The 21537-nt window shown below is 36.9% G+C and overlaps 1 protein-coding gene across 3 annotated transcripts in view; it reads left to right on the forward strand.

Annotated features, from left to right (window-relative positions):
- The first annotated feature begins 2533 nt into the window (after positions 1 to 2533).
- Positions 2534 to 21537, forward strand: part of LOC125235386 (indole-3-acetaldehyde oxidase-like) — a 29991-nt gene continuing 10987 nt past the window's right edge. For 2 of the 3 annotated variants that reach the window (XM_048141937.1, XM_048141938.1), the window contains exons 1-12: positions 2534 to 2610; positions 8280 to 8434; positions 8624 to 8784; positions 11328 to 11713; positions 12206 to 12429; positions 12661 to 12763; positions 12846 to 12973; positions 13270 to 13557; positions 13854 to 14015; positions 14252 to 14380; positions 14772 to 15268; positions 15993 to 16176. In XM_048141937.1, the coding sequence (XP_047997894.1) occupies positions 2568 to 2610; positions 8280 to 8434; positions 8624 to 8784; positions 11328 to 11713; positions 12206 to 12429; positions 12661 to 12763; positions 12846 to 12973; positions 13270 to 13557; positions 13854 to 14015; positions 14252 to 14380; positions 14772 to 15268; positions 15993 to 16176 (2460 nt within the window). In that variant the 5' untranslated portion in view covers positions 2534 to 2567. The remainder of the gene's footprint in view (positions 2611 to 8279; positions 8435 to 8623; positions 8785 to 11327; positions 11714 to 12205; positions 12430 to 12660; positions 12764 to 12845; positions 12974 to 13269; positions 13558 to 13853; positions 14016 to 14251; positions 14381 to 14771; positions 15269 to 15992; positions 16177 to 21537) is intronic. The other variant, XM_048141939.1, reaches the window with a different exon arrangement.

Below are 21537 nucleotides of genomic sequence, written 5' to 3' on the forward strand. Positions count from 1 at the left end.
TAGGCTAGAACTGCGATCCTCACGGAAACAAACATTTGCAAGAAAAGTGGGTTAGGTTAGGTTAGAACTGCGACCTTACAATAACAAACTTGTGCTAGAAAAGTGGGTTAGGTTAGGTTAGAACTGCGACCCTCACAGAAACAAATATTTGTAAGATAAGTAGGTTAGGATAGAACTGCGACCCTCACAGAAACAAACATTTGTAAGAAAAGTGCGTTAGGTTAGGTTAATTAGAACTGCGACCCTACAGAAACAAACCTTTGCTACAAACTCTTATGGCAAGGACTCGTAGGTTAAGTAAGAACTGCGACCGTGAGGGTCGAGAACAAACTTTTGTTAGAAAATTAAGGATTTATTATGTAGCGGCTTAATAATACTTCGAATTATAAAACTATACGCCATACAAAATAAAATAGCTGTCATATGATGCCTACTTAGGAATTTTAATAAGTGTTAATTCGGATTTCGAACTTTTGATTTACCGGCTAAATAATATTTCGGAATAAAAACTTTACGCGATAAAAAGTAGTTGTCAAATGATTCTTAGGAATTTTAATAAGTGTTGATTCGAATCATAAGCGAAACAAAATTACAGCGAAATAAGAATGGGGAAAATAATAATAGGGGAAAAGTACTTTCGGGCAAACAAAACTTAGGCCAATGAATAAAATGGGAAGCGTTTTCGGGCTACTAATATTCGACATTACAATTTTCGACTTTTTGGTAGGTAACCCCTGAGGATGCCTCGTAGAGAGGCGAAACACGACTTGTCGAGTTTTATATTTTTGGTGGTGGGTTGTTATATTTATTTGCGTATTTATTTTTATTTTTGCGGTGGGAGGGTGGGAAAATTAATTGCATGTAAAAAATACGCAAGTAATTATAACAGGTTAGCACTGATTGACTTGCACGTTATCTATTCGCGGATTAGCAAAGGAAAGTTCTAGTTTACGATTAACATGGTTTTCCGCAAAGTAACGCCTGATTCCGTCGATGATTTTTTATATTCCAAGTGACTTTATTTAAAATAACAAGATGAGTCATCGCCAGACCCTGTAAAAGTGCTAAGTACTGGAATTTGACTTGCAGCTGAATAAATCATTTGTTGACAAGGAATAATTAAACTACTATCCATACTAATATTATAAATGGGAAAGTGTGTGTCTGTTTGTTTGTCCGTCTTTCACGGCAAAACGGAGTGACGTTCAACTGAAGGGATGGAGAGCGACATTGGCTACTTTTTGTCTCTTTCTAACGCGAGCGGCGCCGCGGGCAAAAGCTAGCATTATATAATATAATTATATTATGTATCCCCAATATCAATACCTACAAAATAAGCGATAAGAACGATGCAGATAATTAATTAGAATATGGTGAAAAAATGCAAGTGGCAACCTATTATTTCCACGATAAAACGTATACTATAGTGTATAACTTGGCGACGATTGATTGACGAGAAATATACAAATCATGCGGGTGCCTTGGCCTGCACTTCAGTGTAGCCTTATACGAGCGATAAATTAACCCAGACATAGAATCCATTAGCGTTATTATTATTTTTTTCTTAGCCTATTTGAGTGTCCCTCTGCTGAGCAAAGGCCTCTCCCCCGGCTATCCATGACTCCCGATTCTCGGCCAGTTCTTCAGGAGGAAGGCGTCAAGATCGTCTCGCCTGCCCGGCCCAGGCTTCTTCGTCATCCACTTGGTGGCTATGTTAGCCCACATATCCGGATGCATGCGATAGACGTGGCCGTTCCAGTCCCATTTAAGCCTGTCGGTTTTTTTTACCAAAATCAGCAATTCGAGTTGTGGAGTTTATCATTAATTAAGTTTTTTTGAAGACACACAATTCTTTCTTTTAATTTTCTCAGCAGCAGTGTAATGTGAGCATGGTTGCGTTGACATTACAGACGCGATAATATCGACCGCTGACTAGACGGCTAATGCGGGTTCGAGTCCCGCCGGAGGCGTAAATTTTCCCATTTTTAACCCCCAACTCAAAAACTACGATGTAATATAAGTTTGACGTGTCTGTCTGTTTGTGTGTGTGTCTGTCTGTGGCATTGTAGCTCCCGAACGGATGAACCGATTTAGATTTAGTTTTTTTTTGTTTGAAAGCTGAGTTAGTCGGGAGTGTTTTTAGCCACGCATGTTTCATGAAAATCGGTCCACTATGTTTGAGGTTTTTGCAAAATTTTTATTCTGTGGTTAGGTTATTTCCTTATTATAAAAACTTGAAGTATCGTTAGCGGACGTTTCCGATTGTTACAAAATTATTCAAGCGTAAAAATAATAATAGAGGATTGCTCTGTGTCTCGCTATGCCAATGGACCTCCTGTGAAGACCTGATCACCCTTAGCGACGAGGCCAAGAAATGGATGATTGGACTTAATTTTAACCTATGAATGTTTCTGTTCTTTGCCATACGACAAAAAAAAATTAAAGCGTAGCCGGTACAACTTTAGTTCCGTATGTTTTCATAGGACACTATAACCTTACTATGTCTGTCAATAGTCTGTACCTGTATCTGTAACACACTAACAGTCTACTTGAGACGTTTGGAGAGAATGGATCGTGTGCACTTCACCATCAACGGGAAACAACACTCTGGTGAGTTAAATAAATAAATAATTAATATTATAGGACATTCTTACACAGATTGACTGAGCCCCACGGTAAGCTCATTGAAGGCTTGTATTGTGGGTACTCAGACAACTATATATAATATATAATATACAAATACTTATATACATAGAAAACGTCCATGACTCAGGAACAAATATCTGTGCTCATCACACAAATAAATGCCCTTACCGGGATTCGAACCCAGGACCGCGGCTCAGCAGGCAGGGTCACTACCGACTGAGCCAGACCGGTCGTCAAATAAAACAACTTTTAAAAAAATTCGTTAAACAAATTATGAGATATAATTATAACCCTACCATAAAATTAAAATTTTGAAAAAATCCCCCCACCGCGACATAGTGGACCGATTTTCATAAAACATGGCTAAGAACGGGATACCCCCATTTGCCAGAATTTCATTTGCCATAATTTTATTTGCCATCCTATTCAACAATCATAATATTGTTTCTCATAACAACTTATGCCATAATCATTGTTTACTATATTAATCTAGTGCCAGGAACTTTGTTTCCCATAAAGTCAGTTTCCATAATGTCATTTGTCAGAATCATCGAAATCCGTAATTACCACATTCCATACCATCATTTGTCATACAAATTAGCGTCCAGAAAAGTCAATTTCCATAATGTGCTTTGGCAGAATCGAAAACTACTATAATAGGTTAGTACCTAGTACCTTTTTATTCTAGTGAAGGACTAGAGAATGAAACTGCTATCAGAAAGTAGGTTAGGTTAGGTTAGAACTGTGACCCCCTGGAAAATGAAACTGCTATCAGAAAGTAGGTTAGGTTAAAACTGTGAACCTCTGGAAAAGGAAACTGCTTGAAAAGTAGGTTAGGTTAGAACTGTGACCCCCCGGAAAATGAAAATACTATCAGACAGTAGGTTAGGTTAGGTTAGAACTGCGACCCCCTGGAAAATGAAACTGCTATCAGAAAGTAGGTTAGGTTAGGTTAGAACTGTGACCCCCTGGAGAATGAAACTGCTGGAAAAGTAGGTTAGGTTAGGTTAGAACTGTGACCCCTGGAAAATGAAACTGCTATCAGAAAGTAGGTTAGGTTAGGTAATAATATGGGCAACAATTAATATGGCAATAATTGCTTATGGCGTTTGAATATTCTATGAAACCATATTATTGCACTTAATAATATGGCTAACAAATAGTATGGCATTGTATGATTATGGAAGGTAATATTCGGATAAACAACGAGTATGTCATATGATTTTTATGGTAAACAAATCATTCGGGCAAATGAAATTCAGGCAAGTTAGATTCGGGCAAATGAATATTATGTTAAATGACTGTCGGGCAAACAATAGACAACCGGCTAAGAACACTCCCGACTAACTCAGCTTTCAAGAAAAAAAAACTAAATCGAAATCGGTTCATCCGTTCGGGAGCTACGATGCCACAGACAGACACACACACAGACAAACACGTCAAACTTATAACACCACGTCGTTTGTGCGTCGGGGGTTATAAAGAGAGATCAACATCTAGAACACTGCTTGCGGATTAGTAGCAAAAGTTATGTTCTAAATTTGAATAACATGGATTTCCGCAAAGTAACGCCTGATTGTATCGATTATTTAAAAGAGAAATCCCATTCTGCATGAATTTATCGTTTTTCTCTCTAGTTATTTAAATAATTTCGTGTCACTTAAAATAGACGTAAACAATAGGCTAGTTTCATATAGGTTCTTAAAAAAAATATACAGTGCACGAAATAAAAAAAAACACATAATTAGAAGAAAAATATGGATAGTAGTTATGTTTAAACATAATTTCTATTTAATAAGTAACATATTTTATACTTAAGTAATAAAATTACTGTTATACTTAGGGCCGGTTGCATCAAACCGTCTGTCACCGTTAAAGCGTTCGTTAAATTTTATTGTGTGGGAAGTTCCACAGACGTCTGCTGCGTGACGATGATGTGTCTGTCAAATGTGGTTGATGCAACTGGCCCTTAGACTACATTTAACTACTTAAACTATTTGTATTACTTATACATAGAGGAAGTTTGTATAAAGGCTAATATCCTCTTAAAATAAATATTATTAACGCTGACGCTTTAAATTAGATTGTAATTATAGTGTATATAATATGTATGTGTGTGCATGACTTATTGACATAAGAAAATATATGTATGTATTGTGCTTAATTATTATTATTATGTATTTATTAACAAAATTTTATTTGATATTTTATTTATTCTAAATATTCATAATAATGTGTTTGATTCAATGAACTTGTAGTATCAATTTTTAATTTAATTTGGATTTTAATGTAATAATTTTTAATGTATTTCAACCATTTTTCTTGTTAGTTGTTTGTCTTTTATTAATGTTTGCATGTTAATATATAGAAATTTAATGTAATTGGTATGTGTATACCCAATTTCAAAATTGTACTTTGTATGCCTATCGGCGAAGCATAGCGCTCTGACAGAATTTTGTACCAACATTGTTACCTATGTTTACAAACAAATAAATCGTTTAAATCGTTTAAATCGTTTAAAATTCATTAGACAATTAACGGACTTAGTCAATATAATCTTACCAAAAAACCACGACATTGGACCGATTTTCATTAAATATGGCTAAAAACACGAATTCAGCAAATTCCCGACTAATTCAGCTTCCAATCAAACATAAAAACTAAATCTAAATCGGTTCATTCGTTCGGGAGCTAACAGACAGACACACATACAAACAGATAGACAGACAGACACGTCAAACTTATACACCCCGTCGTTTTTGCGTCGGGGGTTAAAAAGAGGTTCTTACTGCACTCAGGTCATTGCGAGATTGTAACAGCATTTTGGCAGAAAGGATGCGTATCGTTCATTGAAAGGCAGCCCTTTAGTTAAAATAAATAATATATGACGCGATTTATTTACTTTGCATACCTATCTATAGACCAATAATGGCAATAATCAGATATGTTGAAGCTTTCAAATTGAAATGAATACATACAACCATGAATGCTTTACAAATTGTACACAATACGAGAGTCTATTGCACTACTCAGTACATACACTGTATTATTCATTTCACCTGCGTTCTTGCAAATATGTGCAATGTCAAGGTTAAAACTGTTTCAGAAATGAAGCAGTAGGTAATGAGGTAAAATTGCATTTGTAATCTTAACATCATTATCTTAGTTTATATTATTACAGACCATTACCAGAACAGACAGTTACAGTAATCGTAATAAAAAGATGAGCAATTCCCGAAAAGTTTGTACATTTGGATCACGTTTTTGATTTTGATAAAAATTGGTAGGCTGACAGTGACAGAGTCCATGATGCTGAACAAGATTCACTAGTTTTCCCAAAATGTCCTAGGTATTTTGTATGAAACCTTCCTTTTTTGTTACCAGCTTTCTATACATTTTCTGTAACAAAAAAGGAAAGTTTCATACAAATAAATAAATAAATAAATAAAATTCGTTTATTTCAGATCCATCATTAATCCATAAGATGTTCAAATAATTAATTGAAATACGGTTGTACTCACGTTATTATATCGCTATTGCTGCGACATGTTTCGGGCCAATTCGGAGGCCCCTCTTCAGGCGTATAGGAGTTCACGCGACGGCTAGACTCCGCAAACTGGATGTTAGTACAAAAAGATGTTAGTACAAAAAATAAAAATAAAAATTTAAGAGCTATGTTAGTTAGTTTCTACATTAAACACTAATATAATAACTAAAACTAAGACCAAGCAAGTACCTAAAGAACTATTAGGCAGATGTGTCGATTCAAAAAGCTTTATTTAGCTCTCCCAATCGACACCTCCACCCAATACTTGGTAATCGGGCAGTCGAGGCGCTCGGCCAACACCCTGAGAAGACTATTGCTGCTGCCGCGCACCCGTCTCAGCATGGAGGCGATTCTTTTCCGCCTAACGGCAAAAAAGTCATCAACTCGCGCCTCTGCGAACATACCGGACGCACTGCAATGCCTCGGCAGCCGCAACAATATCCTCAAGATGTTGTTGTATTGAACGCGCAATGCGTTATATGCTCTTTGTGTAAACCTCACCCACAAGCTGCACGTGTAGAAAGTCTGACAGTAAGCTCTAAAGAGCGTCAATTTAACTGAGTTGTTACACCGTGCAAACCTGCGGGCGAGCATGTTGCCTCTCACTGCCGCCGCCCTTCTCTCCCTTTCCAGGTCCAGCAGGCCTAGCACATGATGGCCGCGGGAGTATGTCGCCGCGAGATAGACTACCTGTCCTTATGTCATTAATACAATTAGACAAAGACGTGTCATCTATCTCGCGGCGACATACTCCCGCGGCCATCATGTGCTAGGCCTACTGATCATCATAAATTTAGCTCATTTGTAAGCATATGCCCTAGATACTTAAAACGATCCACAACTTTTAGGGGTACGCCGCACAGCATGATCTCTGGCTGCGTAGACGGATTATACTTACGTGCCTTAAAAATTAAAAGTTCACTTTTGGCCGTGTTATATTTAAGACCATGCTGTTCTGCGTATTCCTCACAAATACTGATGAGCTGTCTCACTGCATCAACAGAAGGCCCCAGCAACGCCATGTCGTCCGCGTACCTTATATTATTGAAACTCACTTCACCTATATGGCAACCGACATGTGTGCTGCTAAGTGCCTCGATCAACTCGTTTACATAAAGGTTAAAAAGGAGAGGCGATGTTAGCCCCCCCTGTCTTACCCCACATTGTAGTCTGTACTCATCAGATTCCTCTCCAGCCCATCTCACTAGGTTGACCTGGCTGTTGTACCAATATTTAAGTAATGAGACACATTCAATGGGCACTCCCGTTTTAGTAAGTTTGTCCCATAACTTGTCGTACACAACCAGGTCAAATGCCTTTGACAAGTCCAGAAAGCACGCATAGATTGGCGTGTTCCTGTCCTTGTAGTATCTGACAGCTTGCTTAAGACACAAAATCGCACTTTCGGTCGACAGCCCTGGCCTAAAGCCAAATTGTGCATCATGCAGTGTGATGTGTTTAGAGAGTTGAGCATTAAGCAAGCTGTCAAGAACAAAGACGTGATCCAAAAATGTAAATTGCTGAGAAATGTTTAGATGGGGTTCTACAGCCCAAGTTTAGTTTTTAGTCACATCTTTAGACAACAATCTAGCCAATGTACTCGTAGGTGCTTAACCAACGTGCTAATCTGAACGCTCCATGGCTAAGCGTAGTCATCTTGCTCTATTACTCTTCATATTAGTGCGACAGAGCAAGTGGTGTTTTGCTCGCTAGTCTGTGGCAGATTGTGGCCGTTGACAAATGACTAATCGCTAACGCTCCTTTCGCGATATAGTTTGCCTGCAAGAGCTTGACTAATTTAAAAGTTCATCCCCCTCATCAAAAGACCTTGCCTAGGATCAGAATCGTATTTGATGCTGGATATCTTCTTAACTTTATCAGAGTGGTGAAAATTAAAATTAGCGTCACGTTCTAGATAGTTTTCTACAACTTCACACGCTAATAATAGAATTAAGCTTTTCGTGAAAGAAAGTATTATGGAATTATTCTGACGCCAAAGTGCAGAACTATCAAATATCATAACCATAGAGTAACTTAAACACACAACGTATGTTGAAAACTTCTACTAAACTCCCTGTCTCCTCAGCCGGTCGCGAGATATCTTCAGACCTGTCCCTGCTGGATTACCTGCGCGTGTCCTGCGAGCTACGAGGCACCAAGTATATGTGTCGCGAGGGCGGCTGCGGCGCATGCGTTGTGTCAGCTGCAAGACCTGGAGAGAAGCAGGGTGCTGTCAACTCTGTGAGTATCTTCTTTGACTAAACTACTAGTGGTTTCCACTTCTTTACTGGGGTAATAACCGTGATACCGTCAAACGTAGCAACATAATCTTCTGTAGTGACTTTACCTACCAAATGACGACTAGTTTGACCTTGCTTTCGAATACGATGGTCTCAAACTTTGGTCTAAACTTTTCGTTTTTACTTGCAGTGTTTGGTATCATTGACATCATGTCAGGACTGGGACATAACGACGATAGAAGGAATCGGCAACCGCCTGATAGGCTACCACCCGATACAGAAGACCCTCGCTAAGCTCAACGGGACACAGTGCGGATACTGCTCACCTGGATGGGTCATGGCTATGTACAGGTAATCATAATAACCATCAATATGGGTAATTTAATATGACAACTAAATCACGACGATAGAGGCGGGCGTTGCGCGTTGGTAACAGAACTCAAGGGCTACCATCAGATACGGAAGACCCTTTTCTCAACGGCTCCCAGTTGGTTCTGCTGAAATGAGAGGTCATGGCAACGTTACCTTTTCTTCTGTCTCAATCATTTGGCTGCTAAGCTGCTTCAGTCTAAAGACTCACTGAGAATCAGGTACGAAATTACTACAGTTTATTTAATATTGAGATTGCATGATTACTCGTCATGTGTTATGGTTGTGAATGCAATTAATATTTTTTGATGTAGAAAATTAGTCTGTTACTTCTTGTTTATGGAAAGCAGAAGAACAAGAGGAGGATGGACTGTGTGAGACATGATATGGAACTAAAACAAGTTAATGATGAGATAACGAGTGATAGAGATGTATGGAAGAGAAAGACATGCTGCGCCGACCCCAAGTGACTGGGATAAGGGCAAGAGAATGATGATGACTTCTTGTTTTTGGGATGTGGTAAAACAAACTCGAAACTCCTCCTCGCCACGTCTCGGTGTTCAATGAATTCTAAGTATTCCCCTGCAGTGCCACATTTATCTGGTAGTCTGCTTTATTGAGGGTCCAGTCCAAGTCTGAGGGTTGTTCAAGATACTAAGACATAATTTATATGCAATAATATCAACGAAAATTAAAAAAGGCGGTATGTTAATTGCTAAACCGTTTTAATTGGTCGCGGTACTAAAGTAAACATATCAGGCACTATCGTCACACTTTAAAGCATCTGTGAATACCCGCTTATTGTTAGTTATATTATCATTGAGTCAACCTGCAATAATTTAAATTATCCAATTGCATGCGTGAAGGTAACCGTATGGAACGCAAAGAACAATAACTTTAAATTTGTATTTTAATTATTACTTGTCATCGATTTTTTATATTTTTAATATATCCTCTTTTATATATTATCCTCCGTGTGGTGAAGGGTTAAGAATATCACCATCCACTTTCCTCCCGTGGGTGTCGTAGAAATCGACTGAGATATACAGCTCCAATTGTGCTGTAGGGGATTTAGATAGGCTAGCAATCTCTCACTGCAATATCACATTTTTTTTTTCCATCAACGTCTTTTTGCTATAGTGCCACCGATACTTGAGCAGTTTCATGGGGAATAGTAAATTAATTAGAAATTATTGCTCATGTCATGACCGGATAGAAATTTTAGAAACTTAGGTCTTGGTAAGAGAACTTTTTTGTTCAGACTTGTTTTTGTAAAGCATAGTTAATTTAGAATTGGTACGCGATGGGAGGAATTTAATTTTTAAATGAAAAAAAAAAAGTAAACAATATTTTTTATTGCAGAATATAAAAGATCGTTTATTAATTTATAGCGTGTCATATATATTTCAATAATTCAGTATGTTTATGCACAAAATTACGGACTTTTCTGAAAATAGTATTCATCATCCTCTGAACAAGATTTTCATCCATCTTTTTTGTCTGTTGATTCCGTGTGGACCGCAAGGAGTGGATATTTTGAATTATTTTGCCACTATTATTTAATTGTCCTTGAGTGAATGAAATAATGATTTGGGCAATAATTATTGCCTAGTAGTTTTCTGGAAATTCAACAATTTAGCAATCATTGACCCAGACCAAGGGGATTTTTCACTCAAAAATCACAGTGCATTTTCGCCGGTCAACGTCCATCATCAATAACTTACAAACGCAAAAAGTTAGATCAACCAAATTTCTAATATAGAGTTAATTATCAACGTATTAAAATTAAGATGTGATTATCAGTTTTTTTTTTTAATTTTTAAATATATTTTTTTTATTCGTCGCTAAACGCGTGCCAATACTATGTTAACTATGCTTTATGTAATTGCACTACTTAATTATGTATGATGATGATGAATACCTACGAGTAGTAGAAAATATTCTCTTGGTTAATAAAATATTTTTTTTTTTTTTTTAATCTACGATTACCAGGATAAAAGGAGGTAAAGGTTACAGAGGGTTTGCGTGATTTGGACCTAATTTATCTTTATTTACTTTTTGATGAATGCTTTCTTGTTCGTTGTTTGTCTCACTGTCTATCTCTTCAGCTGAGTGAATAATTTCACTTAGAAATAATTGTTTACACAGTTTACAGACATAAGTACTTTGAATATATTTATATTATTTACACAAGTGGCTAATATTCAAATTCTTATTAATTTCAACGGAATAATTTCTGTTTGCGTGATTATTTTCCTTTAAGGTCAAAATGGACTATAATGTCGGTCAACTTTCGAAACAGCATTTGATTCTGTGTGTGACGCTTATAGCAAAAAATGATTAATTTACAATCTGTTACTGATAAAAATTACAATCACTAATTTTACCGTTAACTATGCTGATGATGATGATGTGTTTATACATAATTATATGTCTGGTAAAAAAGAACCCACAATATGTAATATTATTCTACCGTAACAAACTTGTCTCGTAGCAAATTGTTCATCATATTGTTATTTCAACAGCCTTTTACAAAGTAAAAAGGATATCACCATGTTAGAGATAGAGAAGTCATTTGGCAGCAACATTTGTCGCTGCACCGGCTACCGGCCTATTCTGGAGGCCTTCAAGAAATTCGCCAGCGACGCACCAAAACCAGACAATGCCACGTTAGACATAGAAGATCTCAACATTTGCAAGAAAAGTGGAAAGACTTGCCGCAAAAGCAACTGCAGTGAAAGCGAATGGTGCTTAGTAGAAGGTCAGGATCTTAAAGAACCACAAAAGATTGAAATAGACCTAAAAGATGGAAGGTCATTCACTAAGGTATATCGTGTTGATGAAATATTTGAAGTGTTGAAACAGAAAGGAGATGACGATTACATGTTTGTAGCAGGAAACACAGCTAAAGGTAAAGTCAAAAGAAAAATACAGTGATATACCTATTTTAGTACCTATTGAAAGAGAAGTCTTACTCGCGCCTAGTCAAGATGCGCGCAATCCTATGGTACAAGCAATTTGATATAGTTTTATAACTAAATTAATGTCTAATATTTTAAGCAACTTGACTCTTATTGATAACGCTAGGAGGATTAATAGTATACTATTAATCCTCCTAGCGTTATCTCGGCATATGCCACGGCTTATGAGATCATGGTGTCCGGCTTTGACAAATAATCCCAAAATTTGGCGTAGGCACTAGGCAATAGTTTTACGAAAGCCACTGCCATCTGACCTTCCAATTTCGAAGGATAACTAGACCTTATTGGGATTAGTCCGATTTCTTCACTATGTTTTTCTGATCGAAAAGCGACTGGCAAATATCAACTCATTGGTACGAGCCGGGATGCCATATTATTAGATAAACAAGACAAATATCTAAGTACCTAATGAATATTTTTAGGAGCTTTCCCGATGCCGAAGGCTCCTCGTGTCCTCATAGACATAAACAGCGTCAATGAGCTAAAAGGATACCATCTGGACCAGAACTTGATCCTCGGAGCGGGTTGTACGCTGAACGACACAATAGAGATATTCAAGAAACTCGCCTCCACGGAAGACAATTTTTGGTATCTTCGCAAGTTACAAGAACATTTGCAGTTGGTAGCACATATTCCTGTTAGAAATGTAAGTATGCATGAGTATTTATACAAATTACAATACCATAATAATAAAAGGTCTTTGCATTTGTTACCTCTCTGTCGGATTAGATTACTTTTTAGCTACAAGACGGTCTTGTCTGTTCTTCTTACTTCTTATCTTTCTTCGGTACCCAATGATTTTTGTACTGTTTTCTATATTAAGTTCGTACAATAAAGGGTATTTATATTGTTACTAATATTTAAAATATGATTACAGCTGGGAACCGTAGCTGGCAACCTGATGATCAAACACAAGCACAACGAATTTCAATCAGACGTATTTCTTCTACTTGAGACCATCGGTGCTTATATGACTATTTGTAAGTTATTGACAAATTATAAACATAAAACATCTAATTAATAACTCAATCGATATTTAAAATGGCATTGAATATATTTCAGTGGATTCCAGTAAACAGGAGAAGAAAGTAACCATAGAAGAGTTCCTTAAAGTGGATATGCGCAGTAAGCTCATCAAAAATATTTTGCTGCCTCCCTTGGGTCAGGACTACCAATTTGAATCATTCAAGGTAAGAAATAATACTTTTATTAAGAACATAATTTTATTTACATTTAATAAAAGTCACTGTTTGACTTGTAGAGAAAAATAAACGACTTATTAAATAAAGACTAAATACCACATGGTATGAATGAATGTACAAATCAGATTAGCAATTACTATTGTTTGAACATACTATTGGTGAAGAGTTTGGCTATTTATGCAGTAAATGGCTTAAATTAAAGACGACTGATTGATATATTAAGATAATATTTGTCCATACTTTATTTAGGAAAATTATCCATACCTACTGTTGCAATTTTACAGGTAATGCCACGCGCCCAATCCGCTCACGCTATCGTCAACGCTGGTTTCCTATACAGACTAGATTCTTCCAACAAAGTCCAAGGAGCTAGAATCGTATACGGAGCCATGAACCCACACTTCGTGCACGCTTCTAAGACAGAGGGGTTCCTGATAGGGAAGAAACTGTTTACAAATCAGACGCTGCAAGACGCTATAGATGTTCTGAAGGAAGAATTGGTGGTGGAAGAGAACCCGCCAGAATTTTCGGCGGAGTATAGGAAGAAGCTGGCTATCAATCTTTTCTTTAAAGTAAGTATCTAACTATATTCAGAAAACAACAAATAAGTACATGCTACTTACGAGTTGCGACAGGAAGCTGTATACAGTGATAAATTTGTGTAACTATATAAGCAAAATAATGTTTCGTCTCACAATAACGATTGTTAATGCTTTGTCTCTTTACACAGCATTAAGAAGGGGAAATATTGGTATATTTGTATATTGCAAATAATTGATGTACATGAATAGAAGAATAACTTAATTACTGCCTCAAATAGTTCAGTATGTTCTATTTCTATAACTACATAAATACATATCCATTACAGGGTCTCCTTGCCCTTTGTCCCGAAGGCGATGTAGATGATATATTTGCGTCCGGTGGTATCGTCTTGAGCAAAACACGTCCCGTCTCGAAAGCGGAACAGGACTACTCAACAAACCCTCTGATCTATCCGCTTAACCAGCCCGTGGAAAAAGTTGAGGCATTGGTAAGTCCTTAGTGTCATTTAGTTAATTTATACAAATAGATTTTGTTACTAGTTCAATGGCTACAATCAACTGTCCTAGTCATTTGTCATGTAATATGGCAAAAATAACCTTAGCCGTCATTACAAGTGTCAACATGTTATTTCCATTCTGACCCTGTATGGTTTCAAATTCAATATAAATATATTTTTTAAATAAAACAAAAAACAACAGTATTAAGTGCAAGAAATGTGTGTAGATCCAGTGTGCAGGCGAGGCGCCATACTCGGAGGACCTGCCAAGTTTACCACACGAGGTGTTCGGTGCCTTCGTGCTCGCGACGGTGCCGAAAGGAGACATCGACAAGATTGATCCTAGTGAGGCTCTTGTAAGTGTATTTAATTTTTTATATATGGGACCTTTGCTTCATCATCATTCGCCTGCCCTTGTACCATTAATTTGGAGTCGGCGCAGCATGTCTTCCGCTTCCATAGGGAGGTCCCTATCGTCCGTCATCTCATCATTCACTTGTTTTCGCTTCATATCGTCGCTCACACTATACTTCTACATTCCATAGCTCACATAATCTATCCTTTTTCTCGGTTTTCCTGTCCCTATACTTCCACACACATGACTTTCATCCCTACGCATCACATGCCCATACCATGCTAGACCTTTGCTTCATAATCTTCATATCTAGTGCCAAATTCTTACATTCTAAGCTATCTCTTTTCGATTTGAAATTAGTCTTGACTCAAATGACCTTGATGTGTATACAGAAACACGAAGGCGTTGTCGCCTTTTACTCTGCCGACGACATTCCCGGAGTAAATGGTTTCACACCCGGTCTCTTCCCAAAAATCGACTACTTGTACCTAACGAAAGAAGAACTTTTCTGCTCCGGAGATGTCAAATACCACGGCCATGTTATCGGAGTAGTTGTTGCTGAAACCAGATCTATAGCAGAGTACGCTGCCAAATTAGTACACGTTACGTACAAAAATGTTACCAAACCTGTTTTGGATGTAAGGGAAGCTATCAAGTTTCCTGACAGAAAGAAAAAAGCTGGCGAGCAAGATGGAACCAGTGCAGGTGGAAATCTGTTCAAACTTATCAAAGGAAAGCAAGCAATTTTCGAGCAGCAGCACTTTTGTATGGAGACGTTGGTGAGCGTGGCTAAGCCCACGGAAGAGGGTTTAGAGGTGCATTGCACTACGCAGCACATGGATCTTGTGCAGATGATGATATCTCGAGCTCTTAAAATGCAGGAAAATAAGTAAGTAAACTAAAATCCTCAATTCGATGTAGGGTTTTCTGATAAGGCCAAAAGTCTTATAGACACTTTTACTGGAAATCACTTTTTATCTAACGTGACGCAAATGCAACTAAATTGTAATTATCCAAAAAGGACTAAGTAGTTCTTAGCCTGGTTGGCCTATGTTAGGTCCTCTGTATAAGGTCGTGTTTAGCTTCAAAATTTCCTTAATGTTTTTGATTGGTCTAAAACCGTACGGTTAATGACAAATATATTTGACAGTAAATTTATTGTTAATTAGCAGGGCCCGTAACTTTCATGCCGATGACATCAATTTGACGTCACGCTACATATAGGATGATTCAAATAGTTCTATCCATTAATCAATTTAATCGATTACAAATGATTTTAAGTAAGCTATTCATACATGGAATAATTAATACCTACTCGATACGTGAAACGAAAAGGAAACAATTTGTTTTGTTTTTATAATTTATTGAAATATGGTAACAAAACTGTTTAATAGAATGTATGTATAAAAAATAAAAAAAAATAATTTAATTTACTTTTCAAGTATCAAGTAGGTATTAATTATTTCACATATGAATAGATTAGTTTTGAAGTCATGATTAAAATGTTTTATGAATAATGATTAATTATTAAATAAAACTCTTGAATCATCCTATATGCAGCGTGACGTCAAATTTATGTCATCGGCATGAAAGTTACGGGCCCTGTTAATTAGGATAGACGTAATCGTCCGCCGCCTGGGAGGAGGGTACGGGATGAAGATCTCCCGCAGCTCGCAGGTGGCGGTGGCCAGCGCGCTGGTGGCGCACAAGCTCAACCGCCCCTGTCGCATCATCCTGCCCTTCACCACCCTCGCCAAGGCCGTGGGCAAGCGGCTGCCTTGCTACACTGAGTATGAGGTTAGTCATTAGGGAGCTTTCCCGTCGATACTTGGTAGCACACACTAAGTCTGCAAGTAGACCACAGAATTGCAATTAGGTGGCGGTGGAGAGCGCATCATACTGCTCTTCACTACCCTTGCCTAGGCTTTGAACAAGCGGCTGGCTTGCTACACTGAGTATGAGGTTTGTCCTTAGGGAAACACGGTAGCTCACAGTTTGTCTGTAGGTAGACCCCAAAATAAGATTAAGGGCCAGTTGCATCAACCAAATTTAATAGACACATCATAGTCAGGTAGCAGACGTCTATGGAATTTCCCATACAATTTTTTTTACGAACGCTTTAACAATGACAGACGGTTTGATGCAACCGGCCCTTAGTGGTGGTGGAGAAAGGGCTGGTAGGCTGCAAGGTGCAGCGCCCCTGCCACATCATACTGCCCTTTATCACCCTCGGCATGGTGGTGGGTTGATAGTCATATTTTAACTAGGTTTCAAAAATAATCCGCCGCGTGATGACATGGAATAGCATGAATTTCTCTGTTGCAATTTTTTTTTTAATTTTAATCTTTGCACATGTAGTCCTTCCTCTTTATCATCAGAAACCTTGTAGGTATGAAGCATTTTTAAAACAGAACGTCATCGTGTCTTACTTTTTATGTTTTACTATTCTTTTTTTTTTGTGACTTGAAACCTATTCTGTAGTACAATTTTTTTGTAATATTTTAAGCAATCTTATCAAATCACCTGTCGCGAAAATTATTTTACCTTATTAATCGTAAATGAAAGCCGTTTTAATACTGAGCACTTTCTTAGATTTATTTAGAAATATTTTAAGCGGGTTACTGACGTATTAAGTCTATATAAAGGGTCCATATTGGCTCATATAAAATTATTTGTTATAGAATTATTGTTTATACCGATTTGTGCTCCGAATGATCATTTCTCATACTTTTACTTATCATAATTTTGTTTCATTATTATCAATTGTACTACTATAACTGTTCATAATAATCATTTAGCCGAAAATTTTTAATCATAAATTCTATACAAATATTACATTCATAATTTTGTGTTTAAGAAAATCATTCATCATACAATTATTTAAAAAGTTTTGGAGAAGTTCTATGAAAAGTTTGCGCCATTCATAGAAGCGCGCTTGGAGCTTGGAGCTTTTACAATGACATATACAATTTGCATTAAAAAGTCGTTTCTGGTTTGATCACGGTCAACCTAACACGCTCCTTCTCGATACGCTCGTCGTCGCACCTAACTGGACTGTCACATGTGATTTTTGTTCTGTTAACAATAATATAACGATAAATTATATTACTCGCAATCGTTATGACCAATAAGTATATAAGCATTAACATTAGTATAAAATGTATGATAAATGACATTATGAACATAAGTCATTCGAAGTTACGATAGTTACGATAGTTATCAACTTTTATAAAAAATGACATGTTAAAAATGTGTAAAGCCCATAATACTAGGAATAAAATGAACTTAAGTGCCAAACACCTGGGCTTGCGAACCTCTGTGGACTCCCCTGTGTTTGTAGCTGAACAGCTGACTGTACGCGCGTCTCGCTTATATTTTTTGGCACGTGAGCTCAAAAGGCGAAAGCTTTATAAACACTGTTGGACCAGCTACGGAAGAGTGTACGTACGTAAAGATGATGACTCTCAAATTATTCAAATATATAATGAAATCCAAATAGAGAGATTAAGTAAGGAAAACCTAGGTAATACGCAAAATATTGCTACATCTCACAACGACAAGAGGACTAGCAGTGTGCATGTTTCTTCGCCTACTCTGAACCCCGCTGCACCTGCCGCGACCTCTGGCGCGTGGCCGGGCAACTCGAACCTCACCACTGCACTACTGACCAGGACCTCAGAGACCGGAGCGCTGCAGAGTGTACAAAACATCTGACTAGATTTATATTTCTGGATGGTAACTGTTATCTCAATTGTTTATTCAACGTTGCTTGTGAATTTAATTTCCCATATGTTTCATAATGATTTAAACCAATCCTACCACTATACTACACATAATATAATTAAAGTAATGAGTGTAATTTTCACCTCGTATGTGCATGATTACTCTCAAACGTTAACTAATCTACACACAATATACACATCCTACTTGAATAATAAATATGTGCGCTACTGTCACTGCTACGCTGCCGTTTTGTTAAATAAAAAAACATATACGTGTACTAGCTTGAAAATTTCTAGTATATTGTTACTGCATAGATATGAGTAGTAATTTAAATACCTTAGCTGACCTAGATCGTATCGAGACAGCGACTTCAATTATGTGTGACATTCAGGATTTGCATAAAAATATACCAATGACTAAAAATGACAATATAACAGTTATCTCACAAAATATGCGGAGCATTTATAAAAATTTCGATGACCTACAATTAACCTTAAGTAACATTAATTATAACATAAATATTTTGATTTTATCAGAATGTAGACTTAATCATTTCAAACCTTTACCTGTTATTCAAAATTATAACTCTTTAGTTACTGCTAATAATCTCAACCAAAATGATGGAGTCGTATGCTACACAAGTTCATACCTAAATGCTACGTCTAAAGAGGTTAAACTCGATCACGCATCTTGCATACAAATAAAAGTAAATAATCTGTTGATATTGGGTATTTATCGTTCACCGTCGAATAACAATGCCTCCGTTTTTATAAATTCGCTCTGCGCTTATCTCGAAACAATTAAATCTTATACTAACATAATTATTACCGGCGATATAAACATCAATCTCAGTCCACGAGAAAATGAACCGTCTCATGAAATATCAAATAGAAATAGCTACCTTAATATGCTCTCCTCTTTTGGGTTTCTTCCTGGACATATTATACCAACACGAGAAAGTAGCTGTCTAGACCATTACATGTTAAAACTAGACATTTGTAATCTAACCGCTCGTATCGCAGTCTTAAACACCTCGATAACTGATCATCATATGATATTCTTAGCACTTTCTTCTAGTACTTCAAAAGTCAGCTGCCCAAAATCAGTAGAAAAAATTGATTACGAAAAAGCATTACTACACCTACGCCATAATAATGTCGACTCATTACTTTTAAGTAATGACCCTGAATATATTGTTGAACAACTTATTCATAAAATCAAAACATCTTTAATTGATAGTAAAGTGGTAAAACAAATTCCTAAAAAACGACGTTCTATCAAACCCTGGATTACACCAGGCATACTTAGATGCATTAACAATAGAAATAGGATGCAATTAAAACTACGCCGTAACCCTGATAACGATATCCTGAGGATCACATATAAGCGATACCGTAATTATTGTACTAATCTGATAAAAAAACTTAAGAATAAATATGAGAGAGACCTATTGACTAAATCAGCGGGAGATTCAAAATCACTGTGGAAGACCATAAGAAACATAACTTATTATAAAACATCAAATAATCAGACATCGGCGCTCTTCAATTCAGACCAAACCCCTTGGGTGTTGTCAACAATTTAAATGAGTTTTTTTCTAACATGGGTAAAAACCTCGCGGAGAAAATTTTAACAAATCCAGCTCAGAATGATACTCCTAACATAACACACAACTTTAATCCGTCTTCTTTCGTTTGGCTTGATACTGATGAATCCGAAGTAGATAGTATACTTATGAATTTAAAATCGAATAGTGCTTCTGGATGGGATGATATTCCTACTCGCTTTTTAAAGCTGGCTAGAAACATTGTTGTCCCGATTATAAGCAGGCTTGCAAATCTTAGCTTCGCTCAGGGAGTATTTCCACGACTACTTAAGCAAGCTATTGTTGTTCCTGTGCACAAGGGTGGGGAGAGGGATGATGTCAATAACTTCCGGCCCATTTCTATACTTCCAGCTATTTCAAAAATAATCGAAAAATTAATAAACACGCGACTTACTAATTATTTTAACAAATTTGAAATTTTATCTAAAAATCAGTTTGGGTTTCGACAAGGCAAATCTACGGAGGATGCGGTTATGACGTTAACGACGATGATAACGGAAACTGTTGATAAAAATCGTAAATGCTTAACTATTTTCCTTGATTTAAAAAAGGCATTTGACACCGTCTCTCTCCCCACTCTCGTTCGCAAGATTGAGCTCATGGGAATCAGGGGAAAACCACTTGACCTATTAAATAGCTATCTCAATGGTCGTACCCAGAAAGTCAAGATTAGTCCTTACCTTAGTGATGAGAAGTCTATTTCGTATGGAGTTCCTCAGGGAAGTGTTCTTGGTCCCACATTATTTTTGGCATACATCAATGACTTAACCAATCTTGAAATTGATGGAGGTAGCATAATTTCATATGCAGATGACACTGTTGTTGTTTTTAGTGGAGTCACTTGGGACACAGTGTATGCAAAGGCAGAAAAAGGACTACATAAGATAAATACTTGGCTAAGATCTAATTTACTTACACTAAATGAATCTAAAACGAAATATATGTGCTTCACTAAATACAATAACACGCAACCATCTAACAACTTAGTACTAAGAGTTCACGAATGTAACCTAACAGATACTCAACCTTGTCACTGTAATAGCATTGAAAAGGTTGAATCCATTAAATATCTTGGAGTTATTCTAGATCAGCGTCTCTCATGGTATGGCCACGTGGAATATGTTAACGGTAGAATAAGAAAATTAACCTGGTTATTTAAGAAATTAAAACAAATCGCGTCTCATAAATATATATAGCACCTATATGTATAGATAAGCACCATCAAAAATGTTGTAAACTTGTTTGTTTGGGACCGACACACATTTAAAGGCTCTGTCTGAAAACCAGCGCTGAGCTCTCTGCCCAGCACATGCTGAGACTGAGACCTTATTGCTTCACAATATTATAAGCTTATTATTAGTTAGTTCATAAGTTCAGTTAAGTACAAATATGTATTAGTTTAGTAAGTTATTGTGGCAATAAAAAATTTTGAAGTTTGAAGTTTGAAGTTTGATAAATTATTAAAACAAATATATATTACTTTAGCAGAATCTATTATGACATACTGTATTACTACCTGGGGAGGTTCATGTAAAACTAAATTCATTAACGTCGAACGAGGACAAAGGTGTTTACTTAAAGTCATGTACTCAAAACCATACAGATTTCCCACTTCTGAGCTTTATCAAATATCAAATCTTCTTTCTATGCGCAAATTGTATATATTAAATACCATATTGAAATTACACAAATCTCTCAAATTCAAACCACCTAAAACAACACGTAGGAGAAAACCCAAAGTTGCCCCCATTCCTAAGCTAAACTCGGTGTTCGCAAAGCGGCAATATATTGCACAAGCAGCTCACTTGTATAACGTAGTTGATGCCAAA

Source organism: Leguminivora glycinivorella, chromosome 17 (genome assembly GCF_023078275.1).
Source record: "Leguminivora glycinivorella isolate SPB_JAAS2020 chromosome 17, LegGlyc_1.1, whole genome shotgun sequence".
NCBI lineage: Eukaryota > Metazoa > Arthropoda > Insecta > Lepidoptera > Tortricidae > Leguminivora > Leguminivora glycinivorella.